The 18,784-nt window shown below is 31.9% G+C and overlaps 1 protein-coding gene and 1 long non-coding RNA gene across 7 annotated transcripts in view; both read right to left on the reverse strand.

The window, feature by feature from the left end:
• Positions 1–18,784, reverse strand: part of LOC134258775 (uncharacterized) — a 56,744-nt gene that overhangs the window by 10,626 nt on the left and 27,334 nt on the right. For 5 of the 6 annotated variants that reach the window (XR_009990224.1, XR_009990222.1, XM_062741360.1 and 2 more), the window contains exon 2: positions 3,061–3,411. Coding sequence is in view for 3 of the 6 variants with exons in the window: in XM_062741360.1 (XP_062597344.1) it covers positions 3,061–3,411 (351 nt within the window). In the remaining 3 variants the exon portion in view is untranslated. Of the gene's footprint in view, positions 1–3,060; positions 3,412–3,747; positions 3,834–18,784 lie in introns of those variants that run through there. The other variant, XR_009990223.1, reaches the window with a different exon arrangement.
• Positions 8,436–16,687, reverse strand: LOC134258772 (uncharacterized). Its single transcript, XR_009990221.1, has 2 exons — positions 15,682–16,687; positions 8,436–12,481 (listed from the first exon to the last, which is right to left on the reverse strand). It is a non-coding gene; the product is annotated as an uncharacterized LOC134258772 (long non-coding RNA).

Genomic DNA, 18,784 nt, shown 5'->3' on the forward strand with positions numbered 1-18,784 from the left:
ACCCAGCAGCAGAGAAGCAGATTTTCAAACAATTTATGCATTTTCTGTATAATCAATAGAGCCCCGCTGTAACATCAGAACCCCTGACCCTGGGGCCATTAACTTCACAATTTGGTAGAGGCACTTTTGCTCATCATAACTATGTCCTTAGTTAGTTTATTTAATACCCAGGAGCAGAGCAGAAGATTTTTAAAGAAATAAAGCATTTTAACTATATAATCAATAGAGCCCCGCCCCTTGCACTAGAACCCCTGACCCTGGGGCCATGTAATTCACAATTGTGGTAGAGAACTCAATGGTCATTACATTCATGCTAACAGTTTGACTGCTTGATGTCCAGGAGTAAAGAAGAAGATTTTTAACAATAATAATAAATACTTTATTTAAAGAAGGTAACCTGGTTAGTGCATGCACTATTCTTCCCCAGGGCCTTCTATATATATCAAGTACAAAAAATATACCGAATACAATTCGTCATATATAATAGTAATAGGTTTAAGGAATTACAATCACAAGATTATGAATATAGTGTCCATGTATAGTTAATTAACAATCATATTACAATATACAAAATCGAAACCTTATTGTGCTCAAATAATTGTGCGACAGCTGATGATGTAATTTTCTATATTGCGCCTAAATGTTCATAGAGATTGAGAGAGTCTAATGTGTTGGGGAAGTTTATTCCATAAATGTACACCGGAATACTGAAAGGATGTCTTGAATAAGTTTGTACGAAATTTCGGCAATCTTAGATCATAATTACTTTCAGATCGAAGGTTATAAGAAGTTGAAGAATGAAATTCAAATAAATTACAAAGATATTGGTGAGTCGTTCCACTGAAAATTTTGTATAATAATATGTATTTGTATAGATCAACTAATTCATTAACTGTTAATCATCCAAGTTTCTCAAACAGTGGTTTAGAAGAAGAATCGGGACTTGCGTCAAGAATAATCCTTGCTGCCCTTTTCTGTAATTTAAATAGTCTGTCCATGTCCTGCTTGGGGGCATTACCCCAGATAGTCAAACAATAGTTAATAGATGGTAAAATATAAGCATTGTAATATAGTTTTCTGGTATGTAGAGGGAGAAATTTCTTAATCCTTCGAAGAGTAAATAACTTATAATTTACCGTTTTACAAACCGAATCAATATGATTTGCATACTGTAACTTATCATCAATATGTACACCAAGAATTTTTTCTGTTTCAACTATTTCAATTGTTTTGTCTGAGGCATAAAGTTGTAAATTTGGATTATCTAATTGCACTAATTTTAGTGGTTTTGACCCCACCCCTCAGTCCCCAGGGGGGCAGGGACCATGAAATTCATAATTTTTGTTTCCCTTCACCCATACATGCTTTGAGTAAAATTTGGTGGAAATTGGATGAGAGGTTGCAGAGAAGAAGCTGAAAATGTTCAAATGTTAACACACGACGAACGACGCACGACGACGGACGATAACGGATAGCAATAGGTCACCTGAATTTACTCAGGTGACCTAAAAAAAGAATAGTGCAGACATGCGTAAAAATACTCACAATAATCCTCTGTTATCTTTCTAACAATGACTGTAGTTTCTTCAAAAACATATATGTCTCCGCTTCTTAACGTTTGATTTTAATTTTTAAAATTTCGTTTCTCAAAAATACATTTGCTGAATAATGACAAGTATACCCATAGAGGTTTCGCCATTTAATAATATCATTTTCATTTGTGTATTTTTAAAATGCAATTGCTTATGTAAATATTTGGTAAATATATGTTTTTTCTCCTACTTTGAATCTGCATTCACTATGAACGCAACTTCTTCAGCGATGAGAGCAGTTTCGAATCGTTATTCACACTCTCACAGTACCATTTACTTCATAATTATCGCATTCATAAGCACATATATAAAATGTTGTGCAAAAGAAATGAATCATAGCTTTTGATGAAATTCTGTGGTAAGAAAGATGTCTAAGAATGCTTAAAATTGCTGACTGAGGTGTATTGATATAAAATATTGGTCAATTGATAATTGATGGTGAAATGTTATGGGAATAAATAAAACCAAGCGTATTATTCTCGTTTGATTACTAGACCACTTCATAGTGAATAAGATTACATAAACAATCGAGTGGATCTTTAATCATTTACAACCAAATTCCCAGAGATATGTTTCAAATCAAAGCCGTAATTACCATACCTACAACAGGTTCGGGTACTTTGAATATTTGCTGTTCACATGTTCCGGCTGCATTACAGCATTTATAACTGACGGAGACACCACTTGTACAGTTTCTTACCACTGTGTAACCATTCACTGTTTGTGTCGTGTCTGTCTCATTATCGTGAATCTGGAAATTTTATGACACTATTATATGAACTTATGAAAATTAAAATTCCTCTCGGGAAGTTTAAAATTAGACTTCCGAAATAATGAGACTTACGAAGGCAGGGGTCTATTGGAATAAACTATTTTAAGTACTACTTATACTTATACGTTAACATTTAGGATTTCTATTTCATTGGATAACTTTTTTTTATATAAATCGTCAATATAATATACATCAGCAGCATTTGTCCCCTTAAATATATTTTCTATTACTTATAAAAGAAATAGAGCTAATATTCATTTATTAGTAACCGACATTATTTGATTCAGTTTAACCCCCCCTCCACTTTCTTAATAATTTCGATGTAAAAATGTGTGATACCGTTGTTAGTTGTCCGTTTTTTCCTGTAAAACATGTTGATAGTGCACATCCTTCTACTTGCTTGGGTTGTTCAAAGCAAAGATCTAAGAAAAAAAATTAATATCAATCGCAAAAGTAAGTCGTGACTTTAATAAGAATAATGCTTTAAAAATGTATGAATGTTAATTACAATTACAATGAAAACAAACAGATGTTGAAGACTGTCCATAAAGAAACTTAGATGATAAAGTGCATGAACCTTTATATGTACCTCATATATAAACAAAAATATCCATTTTCTTGTCAATATTCCAGAAAAATTATACTTGATAGATCAGTTAATATTACACTTTTAAAAATATTTTCTCTTTGACATACCTTTTACTGACAATCGTAAGAGATACTCCGATGTCTGCTGTGTGACGTTGACATAATTAATCACCAGAAAATATTTAGAAACGTCACTTTTCTGCACATTCAGTAAAACTAAATTTCTTAGCTGTAATGGATCATTATGATTGTGGAGGAGCCGATCTTGGGCATCTCTGTAGATTTCAAACTTGTTTTCTGCTACAGTATATTTGGCGAAGCTGGGATCCCCCGATACATCCTGTTTGTACCAAATATAACTATCTACAGTATGGTCCTTCTTCTCAGGTAGATCAAAGGACAAAGTAACATTGTCACTTATGCAGCCAACGATAGTTTTTTGGATTTCTTGACCAATTACTGCAAAGAAAATGCAAACTTTGCGGAATATTGAATATACGTTTAATAGATAATTAATATAGACTTACACTACATGTGTATCTAACCTCGTATTAAAAAAAAAAGGATATCGAAAAATCAGATCATTTTTCACTATCTGAAATGTGTACTAAGTATTTTATCCTTTTTTCAATTGTTCTACGATACATTTATAGTATTAAAACCAATATTATTCCAAGGAAAAAAAATGTTTATGTATATTATTACGTGGTTCAGCATGGATATACTGAGCATATAGTGCTGAGATATGACACTATAAATCGACACAGAATATGAATTCAAGCATTATATACAAACCTTGATAAACAAACACACATAAAACAAAAAGACATGGTTGACCGTGTAGTGGGTTCATAATAATGAAGAAAATCACAGACACAAACCCAAAGTTTTAGTCGTGCATAACATACAATTAATACATTAACCAGGAACTAGTTTAAAAAAGGGAGGAAGCGGATGATTAAGTGAGTAAAGTTTCAGCTTATGAAGTTAAGCAATCATTTTGAATAAATATATTATAATAGTGTCTAGGCCATGTTTAAAAATTGTTTGGTTGCCCTTACCTGACCGACTGATTAAAAATTTCCCGACTTTTCAACTTGTTTCTAAATTCCAGGACATTTTTTTTCTTTTTATTCTTCATCCTGTCAATATATATGTTGATATTTTCTGGAAAAAATTAACCAACCTACCTACAGATCCAATACTAGTATATAATCTACCCCGAGTCGGGAGAGGGCAAACAAACATTAGTTTAAAGATGATCCTAACTAATTGAACTGGGATAGTTTTGGTTATATACATATAAAGGGTTCATACACTTAATCATGTAGACAAGTAACCTCATGGACAGTATTTAACATCTCTGTAATTTCTGTGTTATTGTAACGATACATTTTAAAGCAAAATTCTGATTTAAGTCGCGGCTTAAGTTTTCTATTGATATTGGATTTTTTTCTTAGATCTTTTATTTTACAGGAGACAACGGAAACCTAACAATGGTATCAAATTTTTACAACGAAATCATAAAGGAATGGGGTTGTCTTGGAATCAACTAATGTCAATTGAACGATTTTTTGTCCTATTCCTCTTATTAGTATAAGAAGAATATATAAGGACTGGAAAATGTTAATTGCTAAATATATTATACTGAAAGGAAAAAGAAACGCATAATAAACTTTTGAATAAAATTAAAACTTTTATTTCCGATATGTTTTCCAGTATTGTTATCGAACATTTTGATTCAACTTTAAACAACAAGTAACCGAAATCTTGTGTGAATTTGACAGATAATTCCTGAGTTATTGAAATTGATATGTCGATACCCCCCAAAATTCAAATAAAAATTCTCATCATCTCCCTTGCGCATCAGAAACAGCCTTGATTTTCTTGTACATTGAGTTCATCAGATCATTTATCTTTCTCAAGGATTATCATTCAAGCCTTCCGACGGTAGTCTTAATGATTGAGAGTAGCTGTATTATTCCAAAGCCAACAAATCCCCCTGCCCAATGAATTCCACGAATTTTCGATTTAGGATAGAATTTACAGAATCTAGCTGATTTGGTACACGTGAATGTTTGTAAGGAAGTATCGACAAACACTGGCTACATTTTCACAGCGTGAACATGCTAAAAGCAATACGCATACGGCGCGTACGTGCGCGTGTGAGAGTAAAATCGACGTAAAGTTGCCAAGCTTGCGTACCAAATTAGAGCAGAGAGTTTCTGTCAGTATAAGGGTGAAAATATGAGTAGGATTGCCTGCCGTAAAAATATCGGTTTCAGTGATAATGACTTGACAATAACCGAGGTAGCATGATGAAAAGCCCTATCTTGATGTGACGTTGTTACGCGCCAACGTCACCCTCATGGTTGGTTGGAAACCTTTTAAGTTACTCTCTGACAACCGAAAGAACTTTTTTGGTTGAAAAGTTAAAAATAAACTGCACAGCAACATGTTGTTGCCTTTTTATTCACTTATGCAACTCAATTACTAGATCCAATGTAACCTTCCGTCAGCCATACCATGATTGCAAGAAATTTATACTGACTGCAATTATCGGAAAACGATGTCTATAACTCTAATGCATCTCTTGGCACTACAAAATGTGATCACAAAGTTGTCATCATCAACATGCACGTGTATTTGGCTTTTTATCACTTCCCTTACGTGACACTATACATTTCATGGTTGAGTAATTTTGACCAGCGATTTTAGTGCACAGTAACCTAAATACACATCTGACCAATTTTCATAATTTTCGGCCACATAGTGAAATATTTTTCGCTATTATGCTATTATGCGTTTCTTTTTCCTTTCAGTATATATTGAAGATTATTATATTTATTTATCTAGTGACATTGAATTTGATAGAAAAAAGTTTTAGACCTTTATTTCTTGTAATGCATACCAGTCGACACATGTTTAATAAGACAAGCATTACATGTGATTGATTAACTAATGTGTATAAAAGTCTCCTTTTTTCAAATATAACATATGGAGATAATGAACAGTGTTCAACATTAAAAGTGAATAAAGCAATACAAAATAGGAGCAGAGCAAACACGGACCTCCAGAATATCAGAGAAGGGATCAGTTGCCATGGAGCAATGAGCATCCCCTGCCGACCGGTCACGCCCGTCTTATGCTCCTTGTCATGATCGGGAAATAACGGAAAAATCCTTCGTCAATTCAATGCATAAATAATGGACTAACAATAACTTGTCAATTAGTATGAAAAACGTCAGTCAGCATTTGATTCAATGATAAACAGTATTTGCTGACAAGATTATAGTATCGACCATAGAACTTACAAAATGATGCCTTTAAACAAGACTGTTGATATTCTTGTTTCATCTACTTGTTTGTCAATAATTTACCTCGTTTTTGAAATTGTTCATACTAAGAGCATGCTCTTCTGCATCGAATCAACTGAGATATATAAACTAGGCCTTTCAACTAATTTTTCAAGTTGCATATATGATAAAAAAAAAACATTGCATAGATAGGTTTATAGGTACATGAAAATATCAAAAACGATAATAACATGCATACTTTTAATTAAATCATTAAAAAATTTAATATTTCATAATTAACTTTTTTTACGATGTTGTGTTTTAAGGACAGGTAACTCAGGTGTGAAAAATGACCAACTTAATGCCGATTTATGAGTTATCGTTTATAGGAATGACATATAGGCTGCTTCCGCATTGGTATTGTTATGCACACAAAAGGGTTCCTTACATTGTTTTGTGCACAAAAGTGTTGACCAAAAGAAGTAGAATGCCTTCATTCTACCTGAAATAACAGGGTCGAATGAATGGAGAACAGACTATATTCAATATTTTTAACTCTCTTTGACGACTGTTGTGAAGTAGAAAATATAATGTCATGTTTTTTTGTGTTCGCGCTTTTTCGCTTCCTATATAAAAAAAACCCCCACATTTTTACAAGTAAATGCATCAATTCATTATCTTATTTGTGTTACTAAGCACAAGGGGAACGACCGAGTATAAGAATTTAATCAGGTTAGAACTAAGAAGGAGGGTAGATTTCACTTTTTATTTTAATTAAAAATTTTAAATATATGTTGTTAAACGGTATCTGCAAATACACAGTAAATAAGTTTAACATTGGAACTAAATTTTAAAACCACTGGATTCTACTGACAGCAAAGAAACACTTAGGAAATGCTAAAAACTGACTTGCATGTAAACATTTAGATACCTCGGGCCTGCTTTAAACAAGTTTCAGCAGTGAGTTATCGTTCATAAAAGCGAACCTAGCGGTACTTGAAAGGCCTATATACACTCCGAATGAAGGTGATGAAGTTATATTGCGGTATAAGTAAGGGAAGTTGACAATTGTGAAGTTATTGTCATCACGTTTATCACAGATCTTGGTTGTTATATTACCATTACCGCCTTTTTAAGTAAAATATCCGATTGAAATATGAAATAGATGTGTAAGACTCTGTAGTATCTTTTATCTCAACGGGATATATCGTATCGACATTTTGGATAACTTCTTAATATGAATACAAAAATACTGTAACCAACTTTTATTCGCGACGACTTTATTTCGCGATTTACCGAGGGTAAACTTGTTTGCGACGATTAATATTCGCGATCAAACCTTAATTGAATCAGTTGTAAATACAAAAGCGGGTTGTAAATACAGGACCGTTCGCAGCGAGAAATATTCGCGATGACCAAGCTCTCGCGAAAATTTCTCGCACGCCATAAAAAGTTGGTTTACAGTAGGCTTGCTAATAACGGGACGCATTTGGTACACATGGGAATTCCAATTGATTGTTGGAAGACCTGGTCTCCAAAAACCACATAGATATTGTCAATCAGAAACTCATCTTTTAAGTGTCAACTTCAAAGTACTTGTATGTATAATCAGTATGTTTTTTAACAAAATAATTCTGCAAATGACCAATGAAAAGGTAGGTAAATTTATGAGTTCCATTTTTTACTGAAAAAAGCAGCTGTCAATGACATCAAAAAGCCTGGACTTTAATTTATCTTGGGGAATGGTTGTGTATAAAGTTGAAAAGTCGGAAGTTCTTTATTCTCTTGATTTTGGTAACATCTTGTGATTTCAAATTGTCCAAAGGTTAATTGGAATTTTTAAGTATCCACATCCGATTTTCAACCCTTCTCGAATATATATTGCACAGTACTCCTGAAATTCTTCTTTACTACTGTTAATATCTTAGTGGGGAATAAAGAATGAGGCTTGGTTAAACATTTACTGGAACCCACTATGTACTAGTATCTTTGTAAGGATTCTTATGAAGTTTTGGAATCCAATACAGATAATTCATTTAGGTTTTATTGGATGTTAAAATTATTCAACTGATGGACACGCCTCTAGTGATGATGCTTCTCCCTGAATCTCCCAATTTTGGTCATAATGAAATTATCATAAAAAGTCCCGTAGTGACGTAAAAAAATAGCAGACCATATACACAGGGGTTATATTATGAAAAGCATTTATTTTTCAATGGCATACACAATCATACTGCAAGGCATTAATACACAAAAATTGCTGAATATCCATCTAGCTAACGCATAAGCAAATATACAAAATTAAAAAGTATTGCAAAATAAGTGGCATAGTACAACAATTGTGACTTCTACAGCGCCACTTCATGTTAATTATAAGTCAACGGTAGCGAGCAAACCCCGTTGTATGATTAACACAAATAATAGGCAATTTAACCCTCACTATGATACACCCATTTTTGGTGGATATCACCAATTGATGCGTCCTTTAATGCTTGAATTCAAATACTTTTTACATAGTCCATGACATAACTTAATTAGATCTGTGATCTTCATATTTCTTCTTTTTTTTCAAATTTTTTAAATTATTAATAAGATAATCAAATGATGAAAAAAAAAATGTCGGTTCAGAACACAGGTTCTTATACGATTTTATCAGACTTTTAAAAACGTTTATGGTTCAAAATTAAAATATCAAAAGTTGAAATTTTTATTGGATAACTTCCAGGTATGTTCCATCAAGCCCAGTCCCTCTATCATGGGCCATCTTACATTATATAAAATAACTAAAAATGTTCTTTAAAAAATGTTTTTTTTTCTTTTTCCAATTTTTGTCAAATGGTACGTACGGAGCAAATATTTATTCAATGACAAGAAAAATTTATTTATTATTAGTATTCTTCAATGATACTTATTCACAATATTTAAACATTACGATTTCTTTATTTTATTTTTTTCTTCAAGGCACCATAATTTTGGAGTCTTTTATTTTTACAAATTCCAAAATAGAAAATTAAAAATCTGATTATTTTTAAAATATGCATAATCAGATAACTGCAATAAATAACTCTTTTATATTTTTTTATATTTATTTTGGATTGATCTTTTACAAGGCATACAATATAATTCAGAAGCAACCTGCATCACCTCTTTTTAACCTACCTGTGTAAATTTAGAAATACGGAGTTTTTCAAGTCCCTTACCCCGGGAAAACACAAAGCAATTTTTCTTTTAAAAATCCTTAATACGTAACATATTTTGGACATTAGAGGAAAAAACAGTGAATTTGCATTTAGATTTAGCAAAATCGATTTCCAGGTCCTTTTTTTTTTTTTTTTTTGCAGAGAGGATCTCTAGCTCCTCTTTAGAATAGTTCTTTTATACTCCCCATTTCTACTGTATGATGCAGACGATTTTCTACTGAGTTTATGTTAAAGACATGGACATAATATCCTACACTTGGTTAAAAAAAATATTTCTCTATAATTGATGATTTGATGCTTTCGGTAAAAATTGAGGGTTAGCTAAGATAAGCATCATAGCAAGCAGTTTTATATATACATTGATAAAAGAAATGGTTGCTTTGCATACTTGTAATACAAATACATGTATAAACTACATGTATTACAAAATTGTAAGTTACATGTATAAACACATATACAATATGTACTACAACTTCTAACATAAAAAAAGAACTAAATATGTACATGTAGTTATATGTATGCTAGCTCTCAATTCTTGCAGAAATTTAATATTACAAAAATAATTATAAGTCAACAGTAATAGCATATTGGCTAATAAAACTTGAATGAAAAGAAAATTTGATTAGTCATTGATTAATAATTCAAGGGGGTCAACTGATGTTTCCACTGTGCAATACTTTACCTTCAGAGTAAAATGATTGACAAAATACAATTTTTAGTTATATTCTCAATTAAATAAGTAATAAAAAACTTTTTTGCTGAATATTTGTCTGTAAAAAAATAATTCTTCGGTGAAACAACAAAAGCATTGTCAGGGATTTGTAAAATGATAATTAATTAACTTAATATAAAAATACACTGTATGTAGATTATTATATATCACCTGTAAAAAGGCATTTGTATTATACAAAGCTAGGGCACAGATGTATTTAAAATACTTTCCAAATCACTTGATTTCTAGAAGTAAAAATTTGAGTTTTTTATGAAATTTATTTAATTATATTCCAAATAAATTTTAAACAATGTGAAAATACATTAAAACATCAATATAAATACTATCCTCATTAAAATATACATGTATTACGCACTGAAAACTGACTTGAAGGCAGGCAGAGAAAAAAATGCTATCATCCACTGTTCTAAAGAATATTATGCACTAAAATCTTCACTTACTACATCATAATCTTACAATGTACTAGCACAACAAATAGATGTAAAATCTTGAATTACATGTACAATCTTATTCAGCAGTTTCATTCTAACAAATGTGAGCAATCAAAACACAACTATGAGTTTTCAGTTACACATGAAATACTCAATTCATATACACAGTGTAGCAGATTACACCAGAGACGAGTGTACAATTATGTCACTCACTATACAGAAAGTTGTTAAGATGTAAGACTAGGCTTCCCACTTTTCTTCGTTTTAATCTTTAATGTAAACACCTAGTTCATCTTTTATAGTTGACATGCATGCATGCAATTTTACTTTATAGCTAGCTGTTGACACAATCTACAGAAACTATTCCACCTGGGTCCAAATCAGTATTTAAAAATATTATAATGACATGTTCCACATTTGTGTGACCATGTAGCCAAACACCTGACAAGGAGATGTTTTAAGTAAAAGTTTATATGTTAAAACCAGCACTAGTGATGCTGCCTTCACAAAATCATCATTTGTTCAGATGTGCTTTCTGGAATGAAACTGTCAACATGCTGCAAAGGATGTTCTACTTAACGATGCTCTTAGTATATTCTCTTTGTAGTCAGAAAGTATACATACAATACATATATTAATGTACAACTGTAGGTATGCTTTATTATAATATTAATGTTACAAATTTTAACTTGTTAAACTTTTTTTCTGATCTCCCACACATAAGTAAACATGGTACACAAAACTACAATTTATTGTAACATTACATCTATGTCATTAAATTCAGCTGAAAAGATGCCTTTGTGAGACACAATGTTCACTTGAGTTACCTGTTTTTCCCCTTCTTTGTGAGGCTATAATATAATGAGAACACATACTTTTTAATCCATGACTTGTCAAGGACCAGTAGATATTGGTGATTGTCTCATGAATTACTCTCCATTATCATTTTTAAAAAAATCCCAAAAAAAAAAAGATCCCCTTCTGTGAAAACTTCTATGATAACCTGTGCAAAGCTTGTTACAAACCCAAAGTTGTTCTGGGAATCATCCATAATGAGGAATCTTACAGATATCCTTGATCATCAATCTGTTTGGTTCTTATTTCCTAGTTTCAGGGTTTTCAGTGTTGACAAACACTTGAGTGTTTTGCTTAGGCAATAAAATGATTACTCTTATTTATGCATAAAACAAAAAAAAATATCAACACTTGCAAAATAATTCTACAACTTTGTTTTCCAACAAATGAAGGAAAAATATAAAAACAAAAGAAAAACACCTCTTATACTCAAGAGAACCATGGACCACAAAACTCACCTGAGCCACCTTTTTATAAAATATTTATTATTACTACTAATTGTTAAATGCTATTCTTGTAAAGGATTATTCAAAAGTATTTCCCTATATATTTTAAGTTAATACCCAATCCCCTTTTGTTGCCTCACCCTAACACTGGGAGCCATTCAATTTTGAATTTAGTCTCATTAAGTTTTAAAATTGGTTCTGGAGAATTTGAAATCTGAAAATTTACACATGACATATGGCAGATAAAAGCTTGACACCCTTCAATCAAAAATGCTGAACTGAGTCTTTGACTCAGGTGAGTTACTAAAAAAGCCAAGGCTCCATTTCAAAATTGCTGTCATAAGAAGCACAACATTAAAAATCAAAATCAAACTAACAAAATGAAACATAAACATATACTGACATATGGTATAAAATAGTGACAACTGAGATAAAATCAGAGTTTGTTACAAAACAAGGAAATTCACATACATCTGAGACTATTTTTAAGAATCAACAGTTCTAATCATTGCTTTTTTTCATATCCTTTAAACATCTCCATTTCCTTCTAGCATGACTTGAGCTTCACCTGAAAAGAAAATAACAGCAAAAAAAATCCTGTATTCGATGAAAGCATTCATTACCTTCATCAATTAACAAACAAGACACAAATTAACTTGGAAAATGAATTCCACAACTTGGTTTCCTATTTATGAGCAAAAGATGTCTGTGAGGATGTACATATAAGTAGTACCTCAAAATTTCAGCAACTTTAAATGTATGTTCATGTGAGTTCCCAGGGGCAACATGGACAAGCATGCAAGTTTGGTCCTTTTTGGATTTATATTACATGTAACTTGGAAAACGATTTTCTAGAAAATTTAACCATATCACTGAATAACATTTAAAAAACAAGTTTTTATGGGAAATTAAAGGGAAAATACTTACTACATGTACAAAGAATTGCAGATGGGGAAAGAAAAACAGATTGACCTTTGTCATTCAGCTTTTGATCTTAAAGGTGTCTTTTATGTTAAAGAACAAATTATTTCCTTAACGTGAACATACATGTATTGACAAATGGTGTTAAATTTCATTGATAAATCCTAAAGATCATAAATGATATCAATCAAGGAATAAAATTCATAATATGTAAGGGTGCCAATTAGTGTCCATTTTGATACCCATCATGACTTGCGCTTTAAACAGCAATCATGTTATTTGATGATATCGAGGGTAAATACGGCGGAAAATATAACCGAATCTCACTTTAATAGTGATATACCACTATTACAGCAGAATTTACGTTTCCCCCAACCTGTTTAATCATATTTGCTTGGGTCAAAACATGCAGTACACCTTATTAACTAAGATATCAACATGGTGTCACTTTCCTTAAATCAAATGTTTTGCTAGTACATCTACTTCTTTTTTGATAATCAACACAGTATATTGAATACATGTATTCATAAAGAAGTCATGATTGTCCAGTATATTCATATAAAAGTCATGTGTCCATGAACTTAATCTTTTTTATGTGTAAGTGTCACAATTAACGTCCAAACATTGTTCCATATACGAGGGTTGTTCGAAAAGTTCATGGACAACTGTCATATCTTTTTTATTTGACGTCAAATGTTATCCAAATTTGGTAGAAATATTTTTACAATAAATCCAAATGATTTGTATTAATTTTTTTTCCAAATATTACGATTTATTCAACACTTATCCTTAAAATGCAAAATTCAGATGGCAGAGCAGGTCAGAATTTAGTAAGTTACAGACAATACACAATTTAATGTCTGTAGTCGAATTTTCTGTAAAATGGGGCAAAAACAAAAACAACCCAGAAATTCAAATTAAGAATTGTTACAATGATTTGTATACCAAATAATGGCTTTATATTTTGCTTTGTTGAAAAGAAATCAACTTGAGAAGATAGGTAGTTCTTATTGAAAACGACAAAAACGAAGACGTTTTAGAATGTCACGGAGCAGCAGACAATGATGCAATTTGGTGTTTTACTCAGGAAATTCCCTTAATAAACTCTAAAATTGTTGGATGAATCAAGAAAATATGTCACAAGAGAGTTGTGCATAAGTGTACAAATAGTACAAGCATTTTTTCGGTGACAGAGACTCTGTATCGGATGAGAACAATCTGTGGAGCTACGATTTAACTGTAAAAATATGAACAAAAACTTGAAAAAGTTAGAGCATCAAAGAAAGACATGTGCGCTTCAGAGTTGTATATCCTGTGAAAGCAGAGTTAAGTAATAAAATATAGTAAAACCTTAGCAACGGAAATTATACAACGAGAGCAATTTTTAAAAAATGAATGTTAAGTACATTGTATTAGAACAAGGATCCAATGAGTGGGTATTGGATTATACTGTGTGAAATGTATAGGGATAGTATTTTTTTGTAATTCTTGATGCTATGTTTTGACGTTACATTGCCGTTAGGTGTGCTCGGCGCGTACAAAACATGTTGATTTTAAAATGAAGTAAATGATTTCCGTTAAATTGAATGATACAGTGGACCTTCAGATATCCAGACTCCAGATATCCGGATGCTTCAGTATCCGGACGATTTTTCATCGGGACGGAATTTTTAAATCTTATATTGTTTTGTTTAACCGGTGATTCAGGTAACCGGACGCTTCAAATATCCAGACAAATTGACTAAGAATCAAAGCGTCCGGATAAATGAGGATCCACTTATATGAAACTTCACACATCAACAAAACAAATATTTTTGCATATTATATTGTGCTTAGTTAAAAAAATTCTAGTGAGTAATATAACAAAGATTGACATCATCCACGAACTTTTCGAACAACCCTCGTTATGTAACTTATTTAAATGCCCTAACTGTGTTCCATAATATTTTATCTGTTCAGTAGAATTTACTTGGCGGGGTTTTAAATTCCGTGCTGTTATGTGGTCAGTTTGGGTGTAGCAATTGAGTAGAGTAGACATATTATCGTTTTACTAACAGCGTAACAGTTTGCTTGATAGGGCGTCTAAAATTTCGCATGTTGATTATCATTTTACTCATCGATTGGATGTTTGATTTCAATGGAATCAATAATATTTTGCATATGAAACACAGAACACAGCAATGCCACTGACGAAACTGACCAATCGCATTAAATAAACATCAATTACTTGTGAACGTACAAATTAAAGCAAGTTTTACTTCTATGATGATGATATTGATAGCTACATAGTACAACAGTAGCAGAGTAGCCTTACTAATTCCATTCTTTAAACTTTCTTATACGTATTTAAAAACCCATCCGGTCAAATCATAACAAATATAAAACATGCTTTTTGGGGGACAGAAAGGGCTTTGACTGACCGCGTGTTGCTCCTCACTACAAATGTAAACATTCAATGTGATTGGCCAGTATTATTGGGGTATTGTTGTATTCCGAGTTTCATATGCAAATTATTATTGATTTCATTGATCCAATCAATGAGTAAAATGATAACCAGCACACAAAATCTAAGCACGCCCCAACAAGCAAACTGTCACGTTGTTTGTAAAATGATAATATTTCACTTGCTTGAGTATTTCAGTAGTATTCTTCATAAAGTATATTTGACCAGACTTTGCATCTCTTCTGAGTGTGGCGACCAATCGGCCCGCCTGCAACAGTACGTAACTAATGAAATTACATCCTAATATACCAGAATTTTTTTCTTTACCTTAAAAACATTGCCACAGTATCCATATGGGTAGTAATGTTCTGTATCAGTAACACCTTACAAAAAAAAAATCTTACCTTTTTTATCCTCTGGGTTTTCCTCCTTTTTATCTAATAAATAAAAAACTCCACAGTTATAAATAATTTTAAAATATTACACAGGTTATCTTAAGCATATACTCATGTCAAATGCATAAAGTATATCAGGAAATTGTAAGTAAACTCTGAACAAAAAGCCCATGGACCATATCATTGCTCATCTGAGCACTTTGATTAGAGTAAAATGATCAGGTCAGATTTAAATGAGATTCAGACCTGCAATGGGTACGTGACATAAATGCACAATTTGGTGAAAATCTTATTAAACCATTATGTCTGCATTTTTAGAGTCTAATGCTTAATGTCCTAGTTTAGACACAAGTAAAAATAAATGTGATTATAGTTATCACTTACCCTCATTTTATTAATTGAAACTAAAAATAGAATTGTAGATATAATTATCATCAATTCTACTTAGTTAGTATCAATGCATTCTTTTGTTTAATTCTAAGTAAAATTATTCTCTCCAATACTACTTTCAAACTTCTGTGTACTCAGTCATGTGTTCCGTCTTTGATTCAGATCTAATCTAAGATTTAAAAAAAAAATACTACAGTGAAACTTGTCTAATATGAATGTTATGTATACTGAAATCTTGCATTATTATGATGTAAACTTCAAGTACAATGTACTTTCAGTAAACTCAACTGTTTCAAATGTTATTTAATCTGGAATGTTGTCCAATTTGCCATTTTCCTCGGAACCAGTGGTGTTTGGATAATACATTAGTTTCACCCTGATTAAATAATTTAAGTCAAAATTATATAAAATCAATGTTGCAGTTTTAATTCAGCTTATCCGCAAACTGAGAATCATTTGGATAAGTGATAGGCGCTTGGCTCAAGGATACTGACAGTATATTTTCTATTTAATGTATACTCGAGGAAATTCAAACTATACTTGTAATATTTTTTGTTCAGTGAGCAGTGTTAATTCTTAGTTTTTGTAAATCTTTCTGCTTCATATACACTAGAATGTCACGAAAATTCGATTTTATGCACCTTTTACAATGACATATTCCTCTGTATTCTTTTTAGTAAGAAGGATATGGAGATAACGAACAGTATTCAATCTCAAAGTCCATATTTAGTCAACAGTGGGATATGTCATTTTCAAAGTGTGCATAACATCAAATTTCAGTGACAATATAGTGTATATGAAGCAGAAAGGTTTACAAAAAAAACTAAAAAGTAACACTGTGCAATGAAAAAATGTTACGAGACTAAGTATAGTCTGAATTTCCATGACAATACCTTATATAAAAAATATAAAGTATCCTTGACCCAAGTGCCTTTGGGATAAGTACAGCATTTGTGTAAGTACAGCATATGGATTTATATGCATAAATTTCAAGACAAACATGATAAATTTCAGATGTTAAAAGGAAGCTAACTCCTTTATCAATTATAACTCTCGACTCTTTATCCTTTTGTGTGACTTGTTTTGGCATATCCTCTTAGAAAAACAACACATGTTAAAGTTGATCAATATTTTAATTAATGATGCCATTTTTTTTTTACGAGTAGTTAAAATTCTAGCATTAAATTTATTTCAGTCAAGCTTACCAGTATATTTATTATATCATAGTTTATTAAAGCTACAGTTTATGAATTTTGTCTGCCATATTTGATAAGCCACTCGTTTTGTCTGAGGACCCCTATATAAACAGCTCAATTAGTTAGTTTAAGTGGTATTTATGTTTTTATAGTTGTCTGGATTGTTCGCTGTTCTCAGGGTAGTTCAGACAGCTAAGTTCACATAGGTTAATCTTGTGAAGGTATGTCACTCGACAGCTTTTTAGAAAAGTTCAAGCAGATCCTCTTGCTTCAAAACTATTTATTAAAAATCAATTTTTATAACATATTTAAATTCAACAATATTGATGTTTTAACATTCAACGAAAAAACTGCTCAAAAAGCTACAAAGAAGCAAAATTCATGAGGGACTCTTTCTTATGGTGGAAGGATATTAAGCAGATAATTCTGCAAATGTGCACATTTATTAAATTTAATATCTTAGTCATCTGAATATGATGTGCCATTATCACAAATTTCACTTGAAAGTATACACTCCGACCAAAATACCATAGCCTTGAGTGATGACACTGTTGGATTTCACAATTGAACAATTTGAATCATTCATTTTATAAAACAAGCGTTTTAATTGGTTTGTTAAGACGGTATCCTTTGCCTGTATAAGTTGGAAAGCGTCCAACGGTCTAGCGAATAGCCATATTTGATTGTCGAAATGCGTTTTTGACTTTTTTGAACCAAAAGAAAAAAACGAAGAAAGAAAATATAAAATCATTTTTCAGCATGTGATATATGTATTTATCAATGTTGCTAATAACACGTGTTCGTGTTTATTTATATCTGTAATCTATTGGCTGTAATGCTGGTCACCTTGTTAGCTGGAGCTCGTTTCTCAAAAAGTCGTAGATTTGGGCATAAGTTAGTCCGACTAAAAAAGTTACGCCAAAATTTAGACGGGCCTAAATCGCGTTTCAGAAAGCGGCGTAAGACTGGGCCTAATACTAAGACCTCTCCACTAGGTGCTAAGCATGCACAGATCACATTTTATTTGGTTTAGAGACTACGATGACATGTGGCGGATCAAATTAATATTACACTTGAACCTAAATAAAGCATATAAAGCACAGGAAACACGAGCACACTTGCATGTTTTCCCATTTCACCGTCTTTCAAACAGATCTATTACGCAAACCCTGTATTTTCAAGTTCAAAGCATTAACATAGTAGCGGATTCAGAAATCTTGAAAAGTCGGACAGATTGGGGTCGGGTTAGGCGCCCACAGCCACACTAAACAAAACTGAGTAAATCTTTTATTATAATTTTGGATGCACAGCCTCCCTCTCTTCATCTACAAATGTTTTATTAGATATCTACATTAAAACCAAATGATGGAGGACATACATGATTATACATACATGTACTTGCGAAAATTTGGAATAAAAAGTAATTTTCCTATGAGTAAAAGCCATATATGGCTGGGGGCTGGAACAGGCTCGTAGCTAAAGTTTTGAAAGTCGGGGAAAAGGGGGGGGGGCAACCAGTATCTAAA

The sequence above is a fragment of the Saccostrea cucullata genome, unplaced genomic scaffold (genome assembly GCF_032062105.1).
Source record: "Saccostrea cucullata isolate Sc308-1 unplaced genomic scaffold, CSIRO_AGI_Scuc_v1 ctg27, whole genome shotgun sequence".
NCBI classification, from domain to species: domain Eukaryota; kingdom Metazoa; phylum Mollusca; class Bivalvia; order Ostreida; family Ostreidae; genus Saccostrea; species Saccostrea cuccullata.